Below are 14,872 nucleotides of genomic sequence, written 5' to 3'. Positions count from 1 at the left end.
CTGCTCTAACATTGCGAAAATATATTATTTAGCAAAATCCGAAATGTGTAAAGATATTTATATAACAGAAAGAAATGATCTTAATTATACTCTTTACTCCAGTTGTACACTGGAACAGATTATTGTTTTACTCCCACTTGTAGCACTGCACCCTAAATGATGAGACTAGGTAGACCAGTTTTCTCTTACTCATACAGTCAAAACATTACGTTCTTCTCCTCCACCATCATCATCAGACACCATTCACTTTCTCTGCTGTCAGACCGTTCAACCCAGAGACGGCGCACTGACTGATGACCCGGCTTTTAGACACAAAGAAGCACCAGATTTTATTGCCTTTCCCAAGATATCTGGCGTCACTCTGTCCTATAAAAGGAACTTTCCCACTGGGACGCCTGAACGGACGCTATGCCCCTTATTCCGTGGGGGGAGAATTCTCCAGAATGGCTCCAGCATCTCCATGGCAACGTTTACAAGCTGGGGGATGGCTGTGTCAAGAGATGGAAGTGGGGGAGAGCAAAGGGGATGCTGAGTGGAGCTAAAGGGCAAGGCACAAAGGCCTGTTCAATATGATGACCATGGAAGAGGAAGGCCTCTGAGGCCTTGAAAATAAGCCAACCTGGCTTATTGGCCGACCAAAGCTTGCAAGAGTGCATATAATCTGCATAAAGGATGAGAGGACCCTTTAACATTAATTATCCAACATTTACGGCACCTTGTGGAAAACCGCTCAACTGGATTGTGGCTTATTGGCAACAGGAAAAGTGACCAGCCCAATTATTATAAGGTTGATTTGATACCAAAATAAATGCAAACTGTCTTAAGTCATTTATAACCTTTATTTCATGATCTTAAATTTACAAATACAAATATGACAATAGACATATCCGATTCTGTTAAATTAACATTTTTTTTCTTCAACACAAAAAACACAAATCCAGCAGACTTTCACTGGGGCCATCCAGCCAGTAATTATCTCTCAAGTCTGTAAAGTGCATCAGGTTGAGCAGAATCAACAACAAAAAAAAGCTGCGTACCGACAGTTTACATGGTGGTCTCTCCTGCAGCTTTGGGACTTTTGAATTAAGACCTACATATACCTTCACTTCACAGTGAAGGTATATGTAGGTATACGTCTTACAAAGAATGACTTTATACCTAATTTTAACTACTCAGTTACTTTGAACTAGCATGGGGACCATTTGTGTGGCAGTGCATAGAGGCTGTCTAGTACAGCAGATAACAAAAAATCATTTAAATTCACTGCAGGTCCTTACACACAAGTGCCCTGTCTCTTTTTAAATTGTTCAACATTTTTGCAATGTCACGTGATATACTGAAAAGTAACACAGGAAGAAAAGACCAACACTTTGAATTAAGATGTTCAAAGCTAAAAATGACAAAGCTAAAAAAATGACTGCAGAGAGTTGCATTTGACTCTCCTCCTGAGGCGCTCTGTAGCCTGCACAGAGCACACTAGTGTTCAGAGGTAGTGTCCAAAGCTAAAGGCAGTGCTGTGTCCAGCTCTATGGATTGTTTCCACATCATTAACAGTCACCATGTTTTGAAAAGGATAAATCGTGTCACGACACCTTACTTAGTGGAAGACTCTGAGAGGAGTGGCTGTCTTTCCCGGGATCCATTTCACTGCCCTGGTCTCAGGCCCTTTAGAGTGAAAAAGAATGAATGGCTCTTTTATCTAATGACATTCTGGCCAGAGACAGAGCTAGGTGATAGGACTGAATTGATGGTTCAGACAACGAAACCCGTCTGAGTGACTTCAGTCCAGTTACGAACACAGGAGCTTTTAAATGGCTCCATGCTATTCATACAAATACCTGTGAGGGAGCCTGTAAATACCCTTAAACGCACAGATGCTTTCAAACACATACACATGACATTCAGTGACATGATTACTAACTGAAGGCTTCCGGAGATTAAACATCACCTCCACATTGGCTGAGTGGCAGGTCGTGGGATTTTAGGCCCTGCAATCCTTGTCCCTGGAGTTGCCTTAGTGGAGGTGGTTTCTGCATTCTTGGCTGTTTTGGCTTTGGCTGCATTGATGACAGCAGTTCGAATGGTCTTTGCATTCGTAGCTGCTGTTGGGCTGTGGACAGTGCGAGCCTGGCTTGGGCTCTGGGGTTCCAAGGTGGATGCAAACCGCTTGGACACTCTTAATGGGGAGCCCCTAACAAATGGCTCACGGCTTGAGAGCCCCTTTTCCTTATCCTGGCCTGCTTTCTCTGCAGGTCGGCGGTTTTGTTTTACCAGCGTTTCGGACTGGGTGCTTGCCTTGTCTCGCGTGCTGCTACTACGCTTGAGCTCACTCTGGATGCTGGTAGGCCGTGTGATTGGAGATGAGCGCATGGATGAGGTACGTGGAGGAGTAAGGCGCGAAGCACGAGGGGTTGGAGAACCCTCAGGAAGGCTTGACTCAGCCTTGGCCCGTACTTTTGGAACACCTGTGCTATTGGAAAGCGAACTTCGGGATGTCATCCCCCTTTTAATGGGCCCTCGGGCTGAGGTCTTTCCAGCACGAAAGTCTTCCTTGGCCTGAGGGGAGTCTGCTCCATCCCTTTCCTCAGCCTGAAGTTCTTTTCTCCATTTGGAGCAGTGGCTGGGGGCCGACCTCTGCCCCGTGGGAGAAAGGGCCTCGTACGAGCGCAGGCCCTTCACAAGTGTGTGGCACTCCACAGTTTCACCCACTCGAGGAAAGGTGCGCTCTCTGTCTGGGCTTGCTGGCTCTGGCTCCTGGGCCAACTGCAGTACCACCTCAGAAGGGCAGGACCCTGGCCAAATCTCCACCGCTGGACCTGTTGTCTTGGTGTCAGTCTTAAGGGTTTTTGCACTCTCGTACAGAAGAATCTGAGAGCTAGCTTGAGCAGCATCCGTACTGTCCTGCTTCTCTACCTCCTCCAAAATGTCCGTTGTTATATCTGCTAACCTTTCAGACATGTTATGAACTTGACTCTCAACTTTCAACACCTTCTTACTGGACTGTCCAGTGAAGGATGAGGCATTTGTTGTCCCCTGATGTTGTACTGTCTCCTCTGGAGAAATTAACGTATTGTCACTGGACACTCTGCTTGGACTAAGCTCAATAGTATCATCGCCTGTGCGATCCAAACTGTTGTAAACAGCAGTGTTTCTGTGAAGGACAGATGCAGAGTCCGTTCCTAACACACAGTCTCCTGTTGCGAGGTCAGTTTTAACTCTTCTCTGACTATTTGTTCTATTAACATTGTCCGTGGTTGGTGTATGTCTGCTAAGCCCACAGATTCTACTGTAACCATCTGAACTGAGGGCCTGTTGAAGGTCTTGCCCCTCAGAGCCAAGGGGTGTTGTAGAGTTTGTTTCTGAGCTTTTGTACTCATGGCTGAGGACATGTTGCGAGTGTCTGCGGAGGCTGCGGCGGCTCCAGGTGTAGCTCAGGCTCCTCTCCAGTGTGCGCTCCAGGTCATCAGGCTCTCGTCCCAGCTCGAGGCCACTACACAGCGCCAGCGAGCGCCGCTTCTCAATGTTCTCCCGCTCCCGCTCTGCACGCCTCTGTTCCTGACGCTCCCGCTCAGTGTTCTCCTGAGATGGAAGATGAAGGACATGTGAAATGAATGATTAGAAACTAGATCTTAGTCACATAATTACCTAATTAGCATATAAAAAGTGTAAGGTTCTGCAATGAGCTTTTTGTCAAGGAGTCACAAAAGAACAATTTAAATAGCTGAACACAACTAATATATGTCTTTTTGCCACTTTTATTGACTTACAGCCATAAAGTTATTCCAAGTACTTAGTATGTGCTTAGTAGTGCAGTTATGACCAGCTGCAAACATGATGCATAGCCAGACACCAGCATTCCTGAGGAATCTTAGCCCATTCCTCATGGACTGTGGCTTCCAGTTTACTAATATTCTTGGGTTTGCGTGCTGCAACCACCTTCTTCAAATCCCACCAAACATTTTCTAATTGGGTTTAAGTCAGACGACTGTAATGGCCACTCAGAATCATCCGGGACTGGAACCCAGCCTTGGTGGAGGCATGCTTGGGATCATTGTCCTGTTGGAAGGACCAATGATGCCCAAGCTTCAGCTTCCTTACAAAATGCATTAGATTTTCTTATAGGATTTGTTCCTAAACCCATCTTGCCCTCATACAGTATAGTGCCAGAGGATGCAAAGCAGCCCCAGAGCATCACCGAGCCACCACCATGCTTCACCATGGGCAGGGTGTTCTTTTCAATGTTTGCTACATTCTTACTCCGCCAGACACACAGCGTATCCATGTATGTATGCATGTTAATTAGAAGCTATTAAGACATTAAAAAAAATATTAATGGATAATATCATTAACTTGGCTCATGTAGGAATGAAGATCTGTTTGGGAGCTCAACGAGTCAGATATTATTATAATGGCTAGCTGTGAGAATGTACAGGCCATTAAAAATAAATAAATAAATAAAAGGAGCAAATCTCTCGAGAGTTTGAAAGAATGCAAATAAACCCACTGAATACATGATGTGGGAAGTCCGAAAATATTTTTTTTCAGAGGTAAGGTAGGACTAGTTCAGGCTAATTTATAAAAAAAAAAATAAATAAAAAAACAAAACCCACCCGCACAGCTTTTTGGAAGCGATGGCAGAAGCAGTGAAAGATGCGGCAGGCCTCTTCCAACTTGAAGGAGTTCTCATCCTCACAGAAAAATTCCACCAAACCCTGACTCGTCTTGCATAAGCAGTCCACTTCATTCTGAGCTTCCTTTAGCCTCACTTCTGCAATCTGGATGAGAAAAAAATTAAATACTACATTACAGCGACCTCTAGGTTGCATAAATACATACAGACAAAAACACATACACAGCATTTAATTTACCCTTGCAACAAGAGCAAAAAATAATAAACCGACTCTTACTTCCAGGAATGTTTTTGTCTGCTGTTCAATCTCAGCCTCCGTCTGAGCACTGATTCTTAGTGCTGCGACTCGGTTCTGTAACCGGCACAGATCCTCAAGCACAGACTCTTCCGATAGCCTACCCAAACACAGATAGAGTCAGAATTCATCAATCTAATCTTCTTATCTTATCTTCCTTCAGAAACAAACCATATGAACGTAACACAGAGCAACATGTCTGATAGAGCCAAAACACAAACGCTAGTTATTTGAGACTGTAGACTTCTGGAGATAAACTATTAAATAACTCACCTTGAGGCTGGACTGACGTGACTCAGCTGGCTTGGAAATGTCAGTAAGTCCTCATCCTTTTTAACAGCCTCCTGCAGCAGCAAAAAGTAACATTTGATTATGAGCCTGTCCACCCAAATCCAGGACACATGCATTTTTTTTAACCATTCATCTGCTACATGCTAATGACACAATAACACTAATCTTGTACAGAATCCCTTGGAAAGAGCAGATTTCATGATATACCAGTGTAAGTCAATACTGAGAAATAACTGAAAAGAACAGACAATGAAAAATGTGGCCATAATTTAACATTTTTTGCATTTCAGTTGGCAGGTTTACACTATACAATATTGAACCCAGATTTTAGCCCTGTTTGTCAGTCTGTGCTGGTTGGCTCTAATCTGCAATTTGTTTTTCTTCAGTTGGAGTTGACAGTTGGAGAGAATAACGTGCAAGTGGTGCTGACTCTGATTTTTGGCCCTCCGAACACGTTTCAGACATTTCAGATTGTTTTTGACCCAACTCTAAGCATACTTTAGTGATGTACACTGGTCAATGACTCAGTCTGAAAGGGTCCTGTCTATGGCCAATAAAAATTAAGCACAAAAAGTGCAGTTTCTAATTAAAAGTTTACGTTTCACCCTAAATGATGCAGCAGCTATATTCTGGTGCTAGTACACTTCCGATATTGTAGCACCATAAGATTGAATGGAAATTTGTATATGAAGCCAACATCTGCCTCATACTTAGGATAGCCTCCAATATGTGCTGTGCTCCTCACCCCTAACTCCTTCTGCAGTCTGTACAGACCATGCTGACTTTTCCAACCAGAACACACATCAAGGAGTTTTCACATTTCTTTTGATTTGGGTGAGCAGCGCATATGGTGGAGCAAATCTACATTTTCAAGGTAAGGTGAGGCACAAGTTTTCTGGTCTTTGTTTGGTTTGGTCCACCAACAGATTGTGTAGTGGATGTCCCCTAGTTGTTTAGTGTGCAATGGACATTTTCTTGTAAAAATCTGCAAAACTCTGTGAGATACCCAGTTGTTTACAATGTGCTATGTCCTAGGTCTTGTAGTGTAGGCTGTAGAAGCAATAAAGTTTTAAGTGAAAACCATGAAATAACAGAGATATACACTCCATCATGCCTTCAGTCTGCTATATGCATTTCACATATTATTGCTTGGTTTTATGCTGTTTTTCTAAGCCAACGTCCAGACGGTTTAGCAGTATGTGGTGCAAAATGGAACGCTATTTAAACAACTTCCTCTATTCTTATGTAAGTAATGTAACATGAACCTGTCAGCTCAATTCAGTAAGATCAAAGACCTGCAAAGAACTACACAATTAAAGCATCCCTGCTTTTCTGGGCGGGTTTGTTTACAACCGAAGTTCAGAAGTGAAAGTTCTGGTGACTGCAGCCTAGCATCTCAGAGCTGTGAGTGTATAAAATACATACCATAGCAACAAAATGGAGGAGGTTCATGCCTGGTTTGTTGGCTTTGGTGTCAGCCAGTTTGAGAAGGGAGGCGATTCTAAAGCCGGCTGCGTTCCCCGCATAACCTCCCTGCAGGCACAAGAGGTCAGTGTTATTGTCTTCTTTGGTGTCTGACATCTTAAACAAACAGTCCATTAGAAATGCAAAGAAATTCCATCAAACACACATACACACATGCGTCTTCATATGGACAACAGCAAAACTTACAGCATTCATGTAGTTCCCTGCCTTGAGCACCAAACGCAAGATGGAGTGAAGCTTGTGGCAACTTAGCAGTTCTGCAAAGACGCAAGCATGACATAGGCCACATCAAAATCCTTCCTCCATGAGGTTTTGTTTATTGCATTCATCATTGAATCTAAAACTCCAAAGAGCTTTCTGGTTCTGATCTCTGATGTTTGGCTATGGGGAGGGACATGTGAAGGTGATTTACGAAGCAAGCTACAGTGATTTGAAGTGGCGACAGGAGCAAACAGAGCGTGGAGAATGGGAGGAGTCACAGGCCCCCTGTAGATGGCTTTACCTCGAGCTGCCTCCCCCAGACATCTGGCCGCCACACAGAGAGAGGTCACAGCGGGGTCGAACTCCTGCTGCAGAATCATGGCATCCAGACGCAGGCGAACGCTAATGGACACAGGCAATGATGGGAGGGAAGACGAACTGATCAATCAGCAGTCAGCAGTGCAAAGTGCCTTTGCTTTGTTTATATTGGGGAGGGGGCTGGCAAGGGTTAAAATGAGATGGCATTTATTGGGAGGGGTATACAGTTACTGAAGAAATTTGCAAGAATGTGCCAAGTTCCAAGTCTGGAGGAATTAATGACTTACTTTGGTACTTCCACCAATAAGAGCATGAAGAGGTCTGGCTCTCCAAGCACACTACGTTCTCCATTAAACCTTTTCAACCGTGCTTCCTGGAAAGGTACAATAAGAAATAATCAAAAACCCAGTCAAAACAGTATACAACACTTGGTACTGCACATCTAAGACCAAACCATTTTAAAGTTTAGCAGTTTTTAAGCATAAATTTCAGATTGGCGTCCATATTGGCTGATGCTCAACATACCAATATGGCTACTGGATTCGTTTCCAATAACCATATGTGTACACCAGAGTACTATTTTTGCAGAAGTATTCCTTTTACTAAATTGAGTACAGAGTTTAATGTGAGACACTCAGCTAGAGCACCAGCACCAACGCCACAGCAAACAGTAAAGCAGTCACTAATAGAAAACAGACAGGGAAGTAGAGAAACAGCAGGAAGAAAACTGTTGCATTACCTCCTCGCTGTCAGGCAGCAGCTTGCAGAGCTCTGAGAGTTTTTCGGCCCCATAGCGCTCCCCGACCCCCTGTCTCACATCCTCCACAATCTCCTTGGCTGCACTGTGGAGAAAGGAAACACCCCATGTGAGAATGACATCACTTTCCACAACATCCCTGAGGCATGGTATCTCATGCAGCTGCAGTATCAAAGCAGGGGTCACTGCAAACCAAGTGCTCTGTCTTTTGGTTTATAACCTCAGGATAAAGACACAACCATAACCTTATGAGCAAAGTAAGTACTGTTAAGGGAAAAAAGAAAACAGCAGCGTAGTGAGCAAAGCGGCAAAAAGACAAAATGTGCACCATGACTTTTCACCCGTTTTGTTCCCTTCAGAGTTCAGACACAATTATCAAATTTATCTAGGCGGCATATGGAAAAGAGGCCCTTAGACGCCACAATGGCGACAGAAAAAAGATAGACTGACTGTACAAACATGCAAGGCTTCCTAAAAAATCATCTGGCCTACAGATACAATTTCATAGACCTATAAACCTCTGAACTGCTGCCAAAATAGTGCAACCCAGACATCTATGCTGCCACTCACCTAATGTAATCATACACTCAGTGACGTTGCTAAATATTTAACACTACAGAACTTCATGGGGTCAATCTTATCATCAGATTTTTAGTTTGTTAAGAACAAACAGTTCCTAAAAAACTAAAAACCTTTCACAGCTATTAACATTTCCCTCAAACAAACACTACATACAGGTGGCTCTTTTACTTTGCTCTCAAGAGCCTTGCAAAAGAGCATTAGCTCATCTTTTTTGTTCCTTCCAGCCTGTAATTGTTTGTGAAAAAGAATACTGGTGGCCCCCAGGAGTCGGTAATATGAAATAATGAAAAGGTACAAGAGCAGGACACAAAGAGCCTCTCGTTGGCCATGGGTGAACGGAATTCATAGCACTTCCCCTCCTTAAAAAAGCGCTTTGCTACACAACAGCTTGTGCAGTCATGGTGGATAAATAGGCAAAGGGTGGAAACAAATGTTTTAGCCTGCATGAGCACTACTTTATAATGTCTTTCAGAGCAAGTTGTGGCAGATATCAGTCTCAGCAAGTTGCTCTTCAATTAGGCTGACGCGGGCAATTGAAACCCTATCCACATTCAGGGTACAAGTGCCAACATGAAGGCATACAAGCTTCCAACAATAAAAAGACATGAAGTTCTGTGACATTCAAATGCTCAACTCACTCACACTATCCCATCACTATTATGTTCACTATAAAACATTCCACAAAAGGAAATCTAAGCGAAGACAGGACTGATCTACTTAACAATACTAACTTTTGTTAGTGACTGCTCATTTTTAAGACCACAGTCAGTAGCACAGGAAAGTGGCAGAGCCAAGGAGAACCATTTACATTTTATAATGACTAAGTATATGATTGACAAAGACTACTTTAACTGTCTCCTTCAGTACAATACTGTGAAAGACTACTGAGATTAAAAGCAATAGCATAACGGGGCAATCTGCAAGGAAATAACAATTAACAGTTAAACTTTGTGTCTTAAATTGTCTTAAAACAATGTCTTTTCTGTGCAAAGACAAGAATGCCTACCTAATGTATGCCTCACTAAAAACCGCATATTGAACCTACACTTCCATCCAAAAGTTGATGTGTCTGACATTGGCTTTGTTCACATGACCAGCTTGAAGTGGAACAAATTCCCTTTTTTACCCTAATGTGATCCAGATCTGATGTTTTCACACCAGTCTGGTCTTTTCAAATCACATATGATGTTTCATCTGATTCCTGGCCATGCAAACTTATTAAGAACAGACAGATCAGAATGCAAAAGTTACTTTCACTGCACGTCACATACGTTCAGAATTCGCCTTATACATATTGATAATATTTAGAACAAATGATCTCCATGGTGGCTTCAGCTAATAATTACAACAGCCTCCTACTTCCCACGTAGTGCATGACACAGGTCACAAACAGTGCCATTTGTACCCAAACAGGGTTTTATGCCTATGGTCTAATTTTCATCATTTGAATGTGTGCATTCGGGACATTTCAGCATGCAGGTATGTTCACATCAAATATATCTATCACTTATCCACACAAATGTGAACCACCAAGTCATAAAGATTGGATCTAAGAAGAAAGAAAATGGAACAGACTAATGTGAATGTAGGCCTATAGACACTAAGTGATCAGTAAGCAAATGCAGCAAACAGAATGACATCACTAAATATGCACTTTCAAGTTTTTGGAGTAAAAGACATGGGCACCAGTGCTGAGCCTAAGTCGCACTGGATAGACAACTTCAGCTCGATTTCCCTTTTGCTCAGGACCTAAGAACAGCCAGTAACATTCTAACCAGCTCTATTAACAAGTTACAAGTTTCCTCAGCAGGGGAGCACTCTCTTCAGATGGTGTGTTTGGGGTTCAATGCACTTGTGACCTTCACCCTTCTAACTGACCATCAAACTCAGCTGCTCTCTTCAACAGCTGTCCACCCTTCCCCTTCACCCCCTGCTTTTCACACCCCCCTTCTCCTCAAAAGAGCAATATACCACTCAAAATAAACAGACCAGTCTGCTGCCCATCAAGGGAAGAATTAAGTGCTTCCCTTTATAGGCCAATACAAAACACCTCCATTTCCTTATTACCCTGGAAGAAGCAACATCACCACTTTCACATCCAAACTTTGTATTCGCCCTGTGTGGTGAGAAAGTGTGAAAAGTAAACTGTGCCCTTACGTTTTGAACTGTCGTAGAAATATCCCAACGTTCATGCTGCGCTTTGAATCAAGCAGAGAAACCTGCAAACAGAAAGCACATGGATACAGAGATCAGCATATTATGCAAGTTGGTTACTCAGTCAATTAGGGTAACTTTCTCCAAATAAATCGTACTGATAAAAAAAAAAGTGTTCAATGTGAAATGTTTGTCATTTTTGAGAATAATTTAAATTGTTTTATGTCAGTCTGTACTGACCTGTCCTTCTGCTGACATCTGAGGTTTATCATTTGATTTTAGATTTAAAGTGTGTCAACAGATACCTATGCTGATAGATTCTGCATGTACATAGAAGCCCTGCTGCAGTTCTGTAAGGGAACAAGTGCATAGGTAGTATTTTGACCTGTTGCATTTTGGAGAGGTACTTTTTTAACCTGAGTCAGCATGGGTTTATGTTTCTTTACACACGTACTCCTGATCTACACCAACAGCTTCAGTTATCAATGACCTAAGACATTTTGGAACAACGTCATCATGCAGCTTATGTGTTTACGGAAAAGGTCAATGAGATAAACTGCCTATTGGAGGCAAGAAGCCCTATGAAAGACCACAAGTAGCATTCGTTCTCAGATTTCACTGACTTACCACTCTAATTCACAACATTCAAGGCTTGTAATCACTAAACCAGATAATCCCACCGTGATCTCACAGATGACCAGGAATGGGGGTTCCCAATTTAGACAAAATCCCATACCGTGATATATACTGAGACATGTTGTACGTAAACTTTGTAAAAATGTGATGTGACATGGTAAAACAAACCCTGTATTTTCTTCAACAAAATTATTTAGATTTGTTGGATCACTTCTAATGCCTGGATTTATTAAAAACATCCACAGAAACCCACCTGAATCATTGGCAGCTGGTCAGAATATTCATAGTATCTTTAACACTGTAATTTAGAGTGCTCATTTGCTTATTGCAGGCTGCAATATCAATACTGCAACAGCATGATGATTAAAATGGGTTCAAAATTGGTTTCTAATATTTGCCATTAAAGAGGAAAATGGAATAATTATCATCAGTTTTACTGCATCCAATAAATTATTGCTCTAGCTCGCACAGTCACAAGCACACATGTAGTCAACTTTTAACTCCTGTAAAGCATAGTGCATTATACCATTGCTCTGCACACAGAGACCTTGAGGCTTGGCTCACTGTCAGGACATATATATATAAAAAATATATATAAAAAATAAGAGTAATTGATATGCAAGAAATGGTCAAACATTCATCTTCATGGTTTTAACCTTCATGGTTTAATGGTCTTATACTCACTGAATTTCATATTGCGATTTAAGATAGAAATGATTAGATATTCATTAAATACTGGCCACTGCAAAATGTTAACTTTAATCCCGGAAACTTCATGTTATTTCATCCTTAATGATTAAAGGGGCCATATACTTTTTTTATTTTATTATTTATTTTATATACTTTAAGTTGAACTCCACTTACAAATGTTTGTGTGGCTTTATGTTTCAAAAATTAATTTATTTATTTAACATCCATTTCTTTATTCCTTAAAATGTTTTTACAGTTCTACTGTTCTGTGGGTTCAAAATAAATGAGCTCTGTTCTGATTGGCTGTTCTGTACTGTGCCTTGTTCAAAAAGCACTCAGTGCTTAAAAACTCCTATGAATGGCAGTATGAATAGGCGGAGCTTAGTTTCCGTATATGGAACATGTTCTCAATTTCTGAAACAGTGAAGGCAGCTCCTCTGACCTTGTCAGCACAGGCCTCCTGCGGGGACCTGCAGCGTCGCAGGCTGCGTCTGAAGCTGTCCCCTCTGTCTGTCTTGCGTGCCTCCTTCTGGCCGAAGAGCTCATCCAGAGAGTGCAGATCGATTGGGAAGTCGTCATCGCCAGCTGGGGAGAAGCTCCACACATTCTTACAGCCTTCCACGCGCTCCTTGGGGATTCGCTCCCAGTTGAGGTTGCGGAGTCGCTGCCGGCGCGCCGAGTCCAGTCGGCTGAGGGAGGTGGCTGGGGCAGGTGGGGGTGGTGGAGGAGGAGGAGGTGGAGGGGGGATCGGCGGCGGCGGCGGAACGGGAGTGGCATCCATGGCTGTCACTTCCGATGCCTGGCTGCCGACGCCACCAAGCAGCGTTCCATGAAAGGCCTGAGACTCCTTGGGGTCCACAGAGAGGCGGATGCGCATAGAGGTCAGGTGCAGCCAAAGGGGCTCACAAAGCAGCCACTGACCTTGTGCCAACTCTACAGGGCCCTCTCTTGCTGAGGCTGTCTCCTATTAAGTTTCTGATGCTTATCTGCAAGGGCAAGAGAGCATGAGATTGAGAACAGTGGCAAAGAAGACAGATATCAAGTTGTGTTACATAAAATCTATGTGGGTATAACCCAGCCATTCCCTTTCTGCCTTAACAGCCATTGTTGGCTCTATAGACAGACCTTAAAACCAAGTAGGGATCTGTTTACAGCCTGTTTGTAATGAACTACCACTAGCAGCGGACAAAGACTACAAGAGAGTAGGGATGACATCATGCTCCCAGTCTGTGCGCTTTCTAAGTAAAGGTCAGCATGCCATTCGGGTTGTTTACTGCCGTGATGCTGCCTCGAGTGCTCCAACACCTGGCAACTCTTCTCCTCTAATTAGGATGAGAGGGCCTGTAATGAGTAAGCATGCTCTCGGCTCGTGCCTCAGACAGAAGATCAAGCCCTCCGTCCCCTTCACCTGAACTTATTACACTTTCCAAGAAGTTTAAGATGTTTTTAAGGGTGGCGTTCAGGACCGGTGCTCTCCCATTTCAGTGGCGCATTTAGTCCTGCTTGGTTTCACCAAGTGCCTCCACTTTCCTCTGCCCTTTGATTAATGTGAAGGAGAAAAAAGTAAGTGGGTGGTGGGGGGAGAGAAAGAAAGAGATGCTGACATAGATTCAGAGCGTCACTGGCAGAGATAAGGAATTCCAGAGCTTACTGGAAAAACAATAGCTTGGATGGGAATGAGCTCAGTACATAAATGGTAGGAATCAAAATGAACTGATTCCTGCAGCAGGGGAGAGGAAACACAGCTTCTACATATGGGCACAACTGGGGAATAATGCACTGAAACCTTTATCAGAAAAGCCAGGAGAAGAAACTTAATGATAATGGCAATTTTAACTTCCTATTTTTTCAACGGCCAAGTTCATTAACATTAAAAGAGTGCCTGACCTAACCAAGGACTAGTGGACAAGGGCTTGGGCAAAAAAAAAAAGATTCTTACAGGTACCGCATGAGGGCGCTGCTCCAACTAAGCACATGCAAACCAACAGTATTGCATTAAAGAAATGACCACATTTGCTTTCAGAAATAGACTAATATAGCCATAAATCTAATATATACTGCAAATTCGCTTTACTGTTACATACTTACAATTTAGTGAGTACACAACCCTTTAAATGCTTTAGAAAAACTGTTAGAAAAACGGGAGTGATGTGAAATGACAGCACTCGGGATAAACAGTGCTCTTCTCTCGTTATTATTGAATTGTGAAGGTGGTCTTCAGCAGTTTCTGGGGAACCTGACCACTTCATATTCTCCGGATAATTCACAGTAAGAAGGCTCCCAAGTTCCCAAGTTTGAAAACCAAACTTTTTCAAAGTTTAAGTCCATGAAAAGCAACCAGTTTAATTACAGAAATAACCTGAAAACCAAACGTGCAAACGTTTGAACCACCAGTTAAACGAGTACAACAACCTAGCAGACTCACACCTTCAGTAAACCGTCCGAGTTAAAACTTTGAAAAATACCAGATAAGCTCAAAAAACGGAATACTCACTGTGTGGTGGGGAAAGGCACGCACATTTCCTCAGTCAGTGCCTGCAAATAAATCCTTAAATCCTGCAGCGTTATGAAGTCCTGAGAGCTGAACTGCAGCGTTACTCCTCTCAGCACTGACTGCGTGAGACTCACCAAAGAATCTCAGCTCGAGCTCCGAGCACGGGCACTTTCGGTGCGCACTTTGGGCTCGCGCACGCGCACTGTCTGGGGTCTTCCCTTTGGCTTCAGTAGTAATGTAACTGTATACTAATCTAACTGTAAACCGACCAAATCACCCCCCATTTAACCTCAAATAGGATTTCCATTGAGTCAAGACGTCGTCAGAACATCTCAACTT

At 42.9% G+C, this 14,872-nt stretch overlaps 1 protein-coding gene across 2 annotated transcripts; it reads right to left on the bottom strand.

The window, feature by feature from the left end:
- Positions 1–842: 842 nt before the first annotated feature.
- On the bottom strand, positions 843–14,657 carry fhdc2 (FH2 domain containing 2). 2 transcript variants are annotated; one of them, XR_011977898.1, is made up of 13 exons: positions 14,534–14,657; positions 12,482–13,025; positions 10,717–10,778; positions 7,960–8,062; positions 7,508–7,593; positions 7,204–7,304; positions 6,888–6,958; positions 6,642–6,749; positions 5,199–5,269; positions 4,908–5,025; positions 4,611–4,775; positions 1,135–3,579; positions 843–1,100 (listed from the first exon to the last, which is right to left on the bottom strand). XR_011977898.1 is itself a non-coding variant. In XM_072663472.1 (12 exons), exons 2-12 carry the CDS (start codon positions 12,914–12,916, stop codon positions 1,945–1,947), a joined length of 2,955 nt encoding a protein of 984 aa, XP_072519573.1. In that variant the 5' UTR covers positions 12,917–13,025; positions 14,534–14,657; the 3' UTR covers positions 843–1,944. The 2 variants fall into 2 exon arrangements, 1 of the variants encoding a protein (XP_072519573.1); XM_072663472.1 differs by having other exon boundaries at positions 843–3,579.
- Between the last annotated feature and the right edge of the window lie 215 nt (positions 14,658–14,872).

The sequence above is a fragment of the Salminus brasiliensis genome, chromosome 19 (genome assembly GCF_030463535.1).
Source record: "Salminus brasiliensis chromosome 19, fSalBra1.hap2, whole genome shotgun sequence".
NCBI classification, from domain to species: Eukaryota; Metazoa; Chordata; class Actinopteri; order Characiformes; family Bryconidae; genus Salminus; species Salminus brasiliensis.
This window is presented reverse-complemented; position numbering and strand designations above follow the sequence as displayed.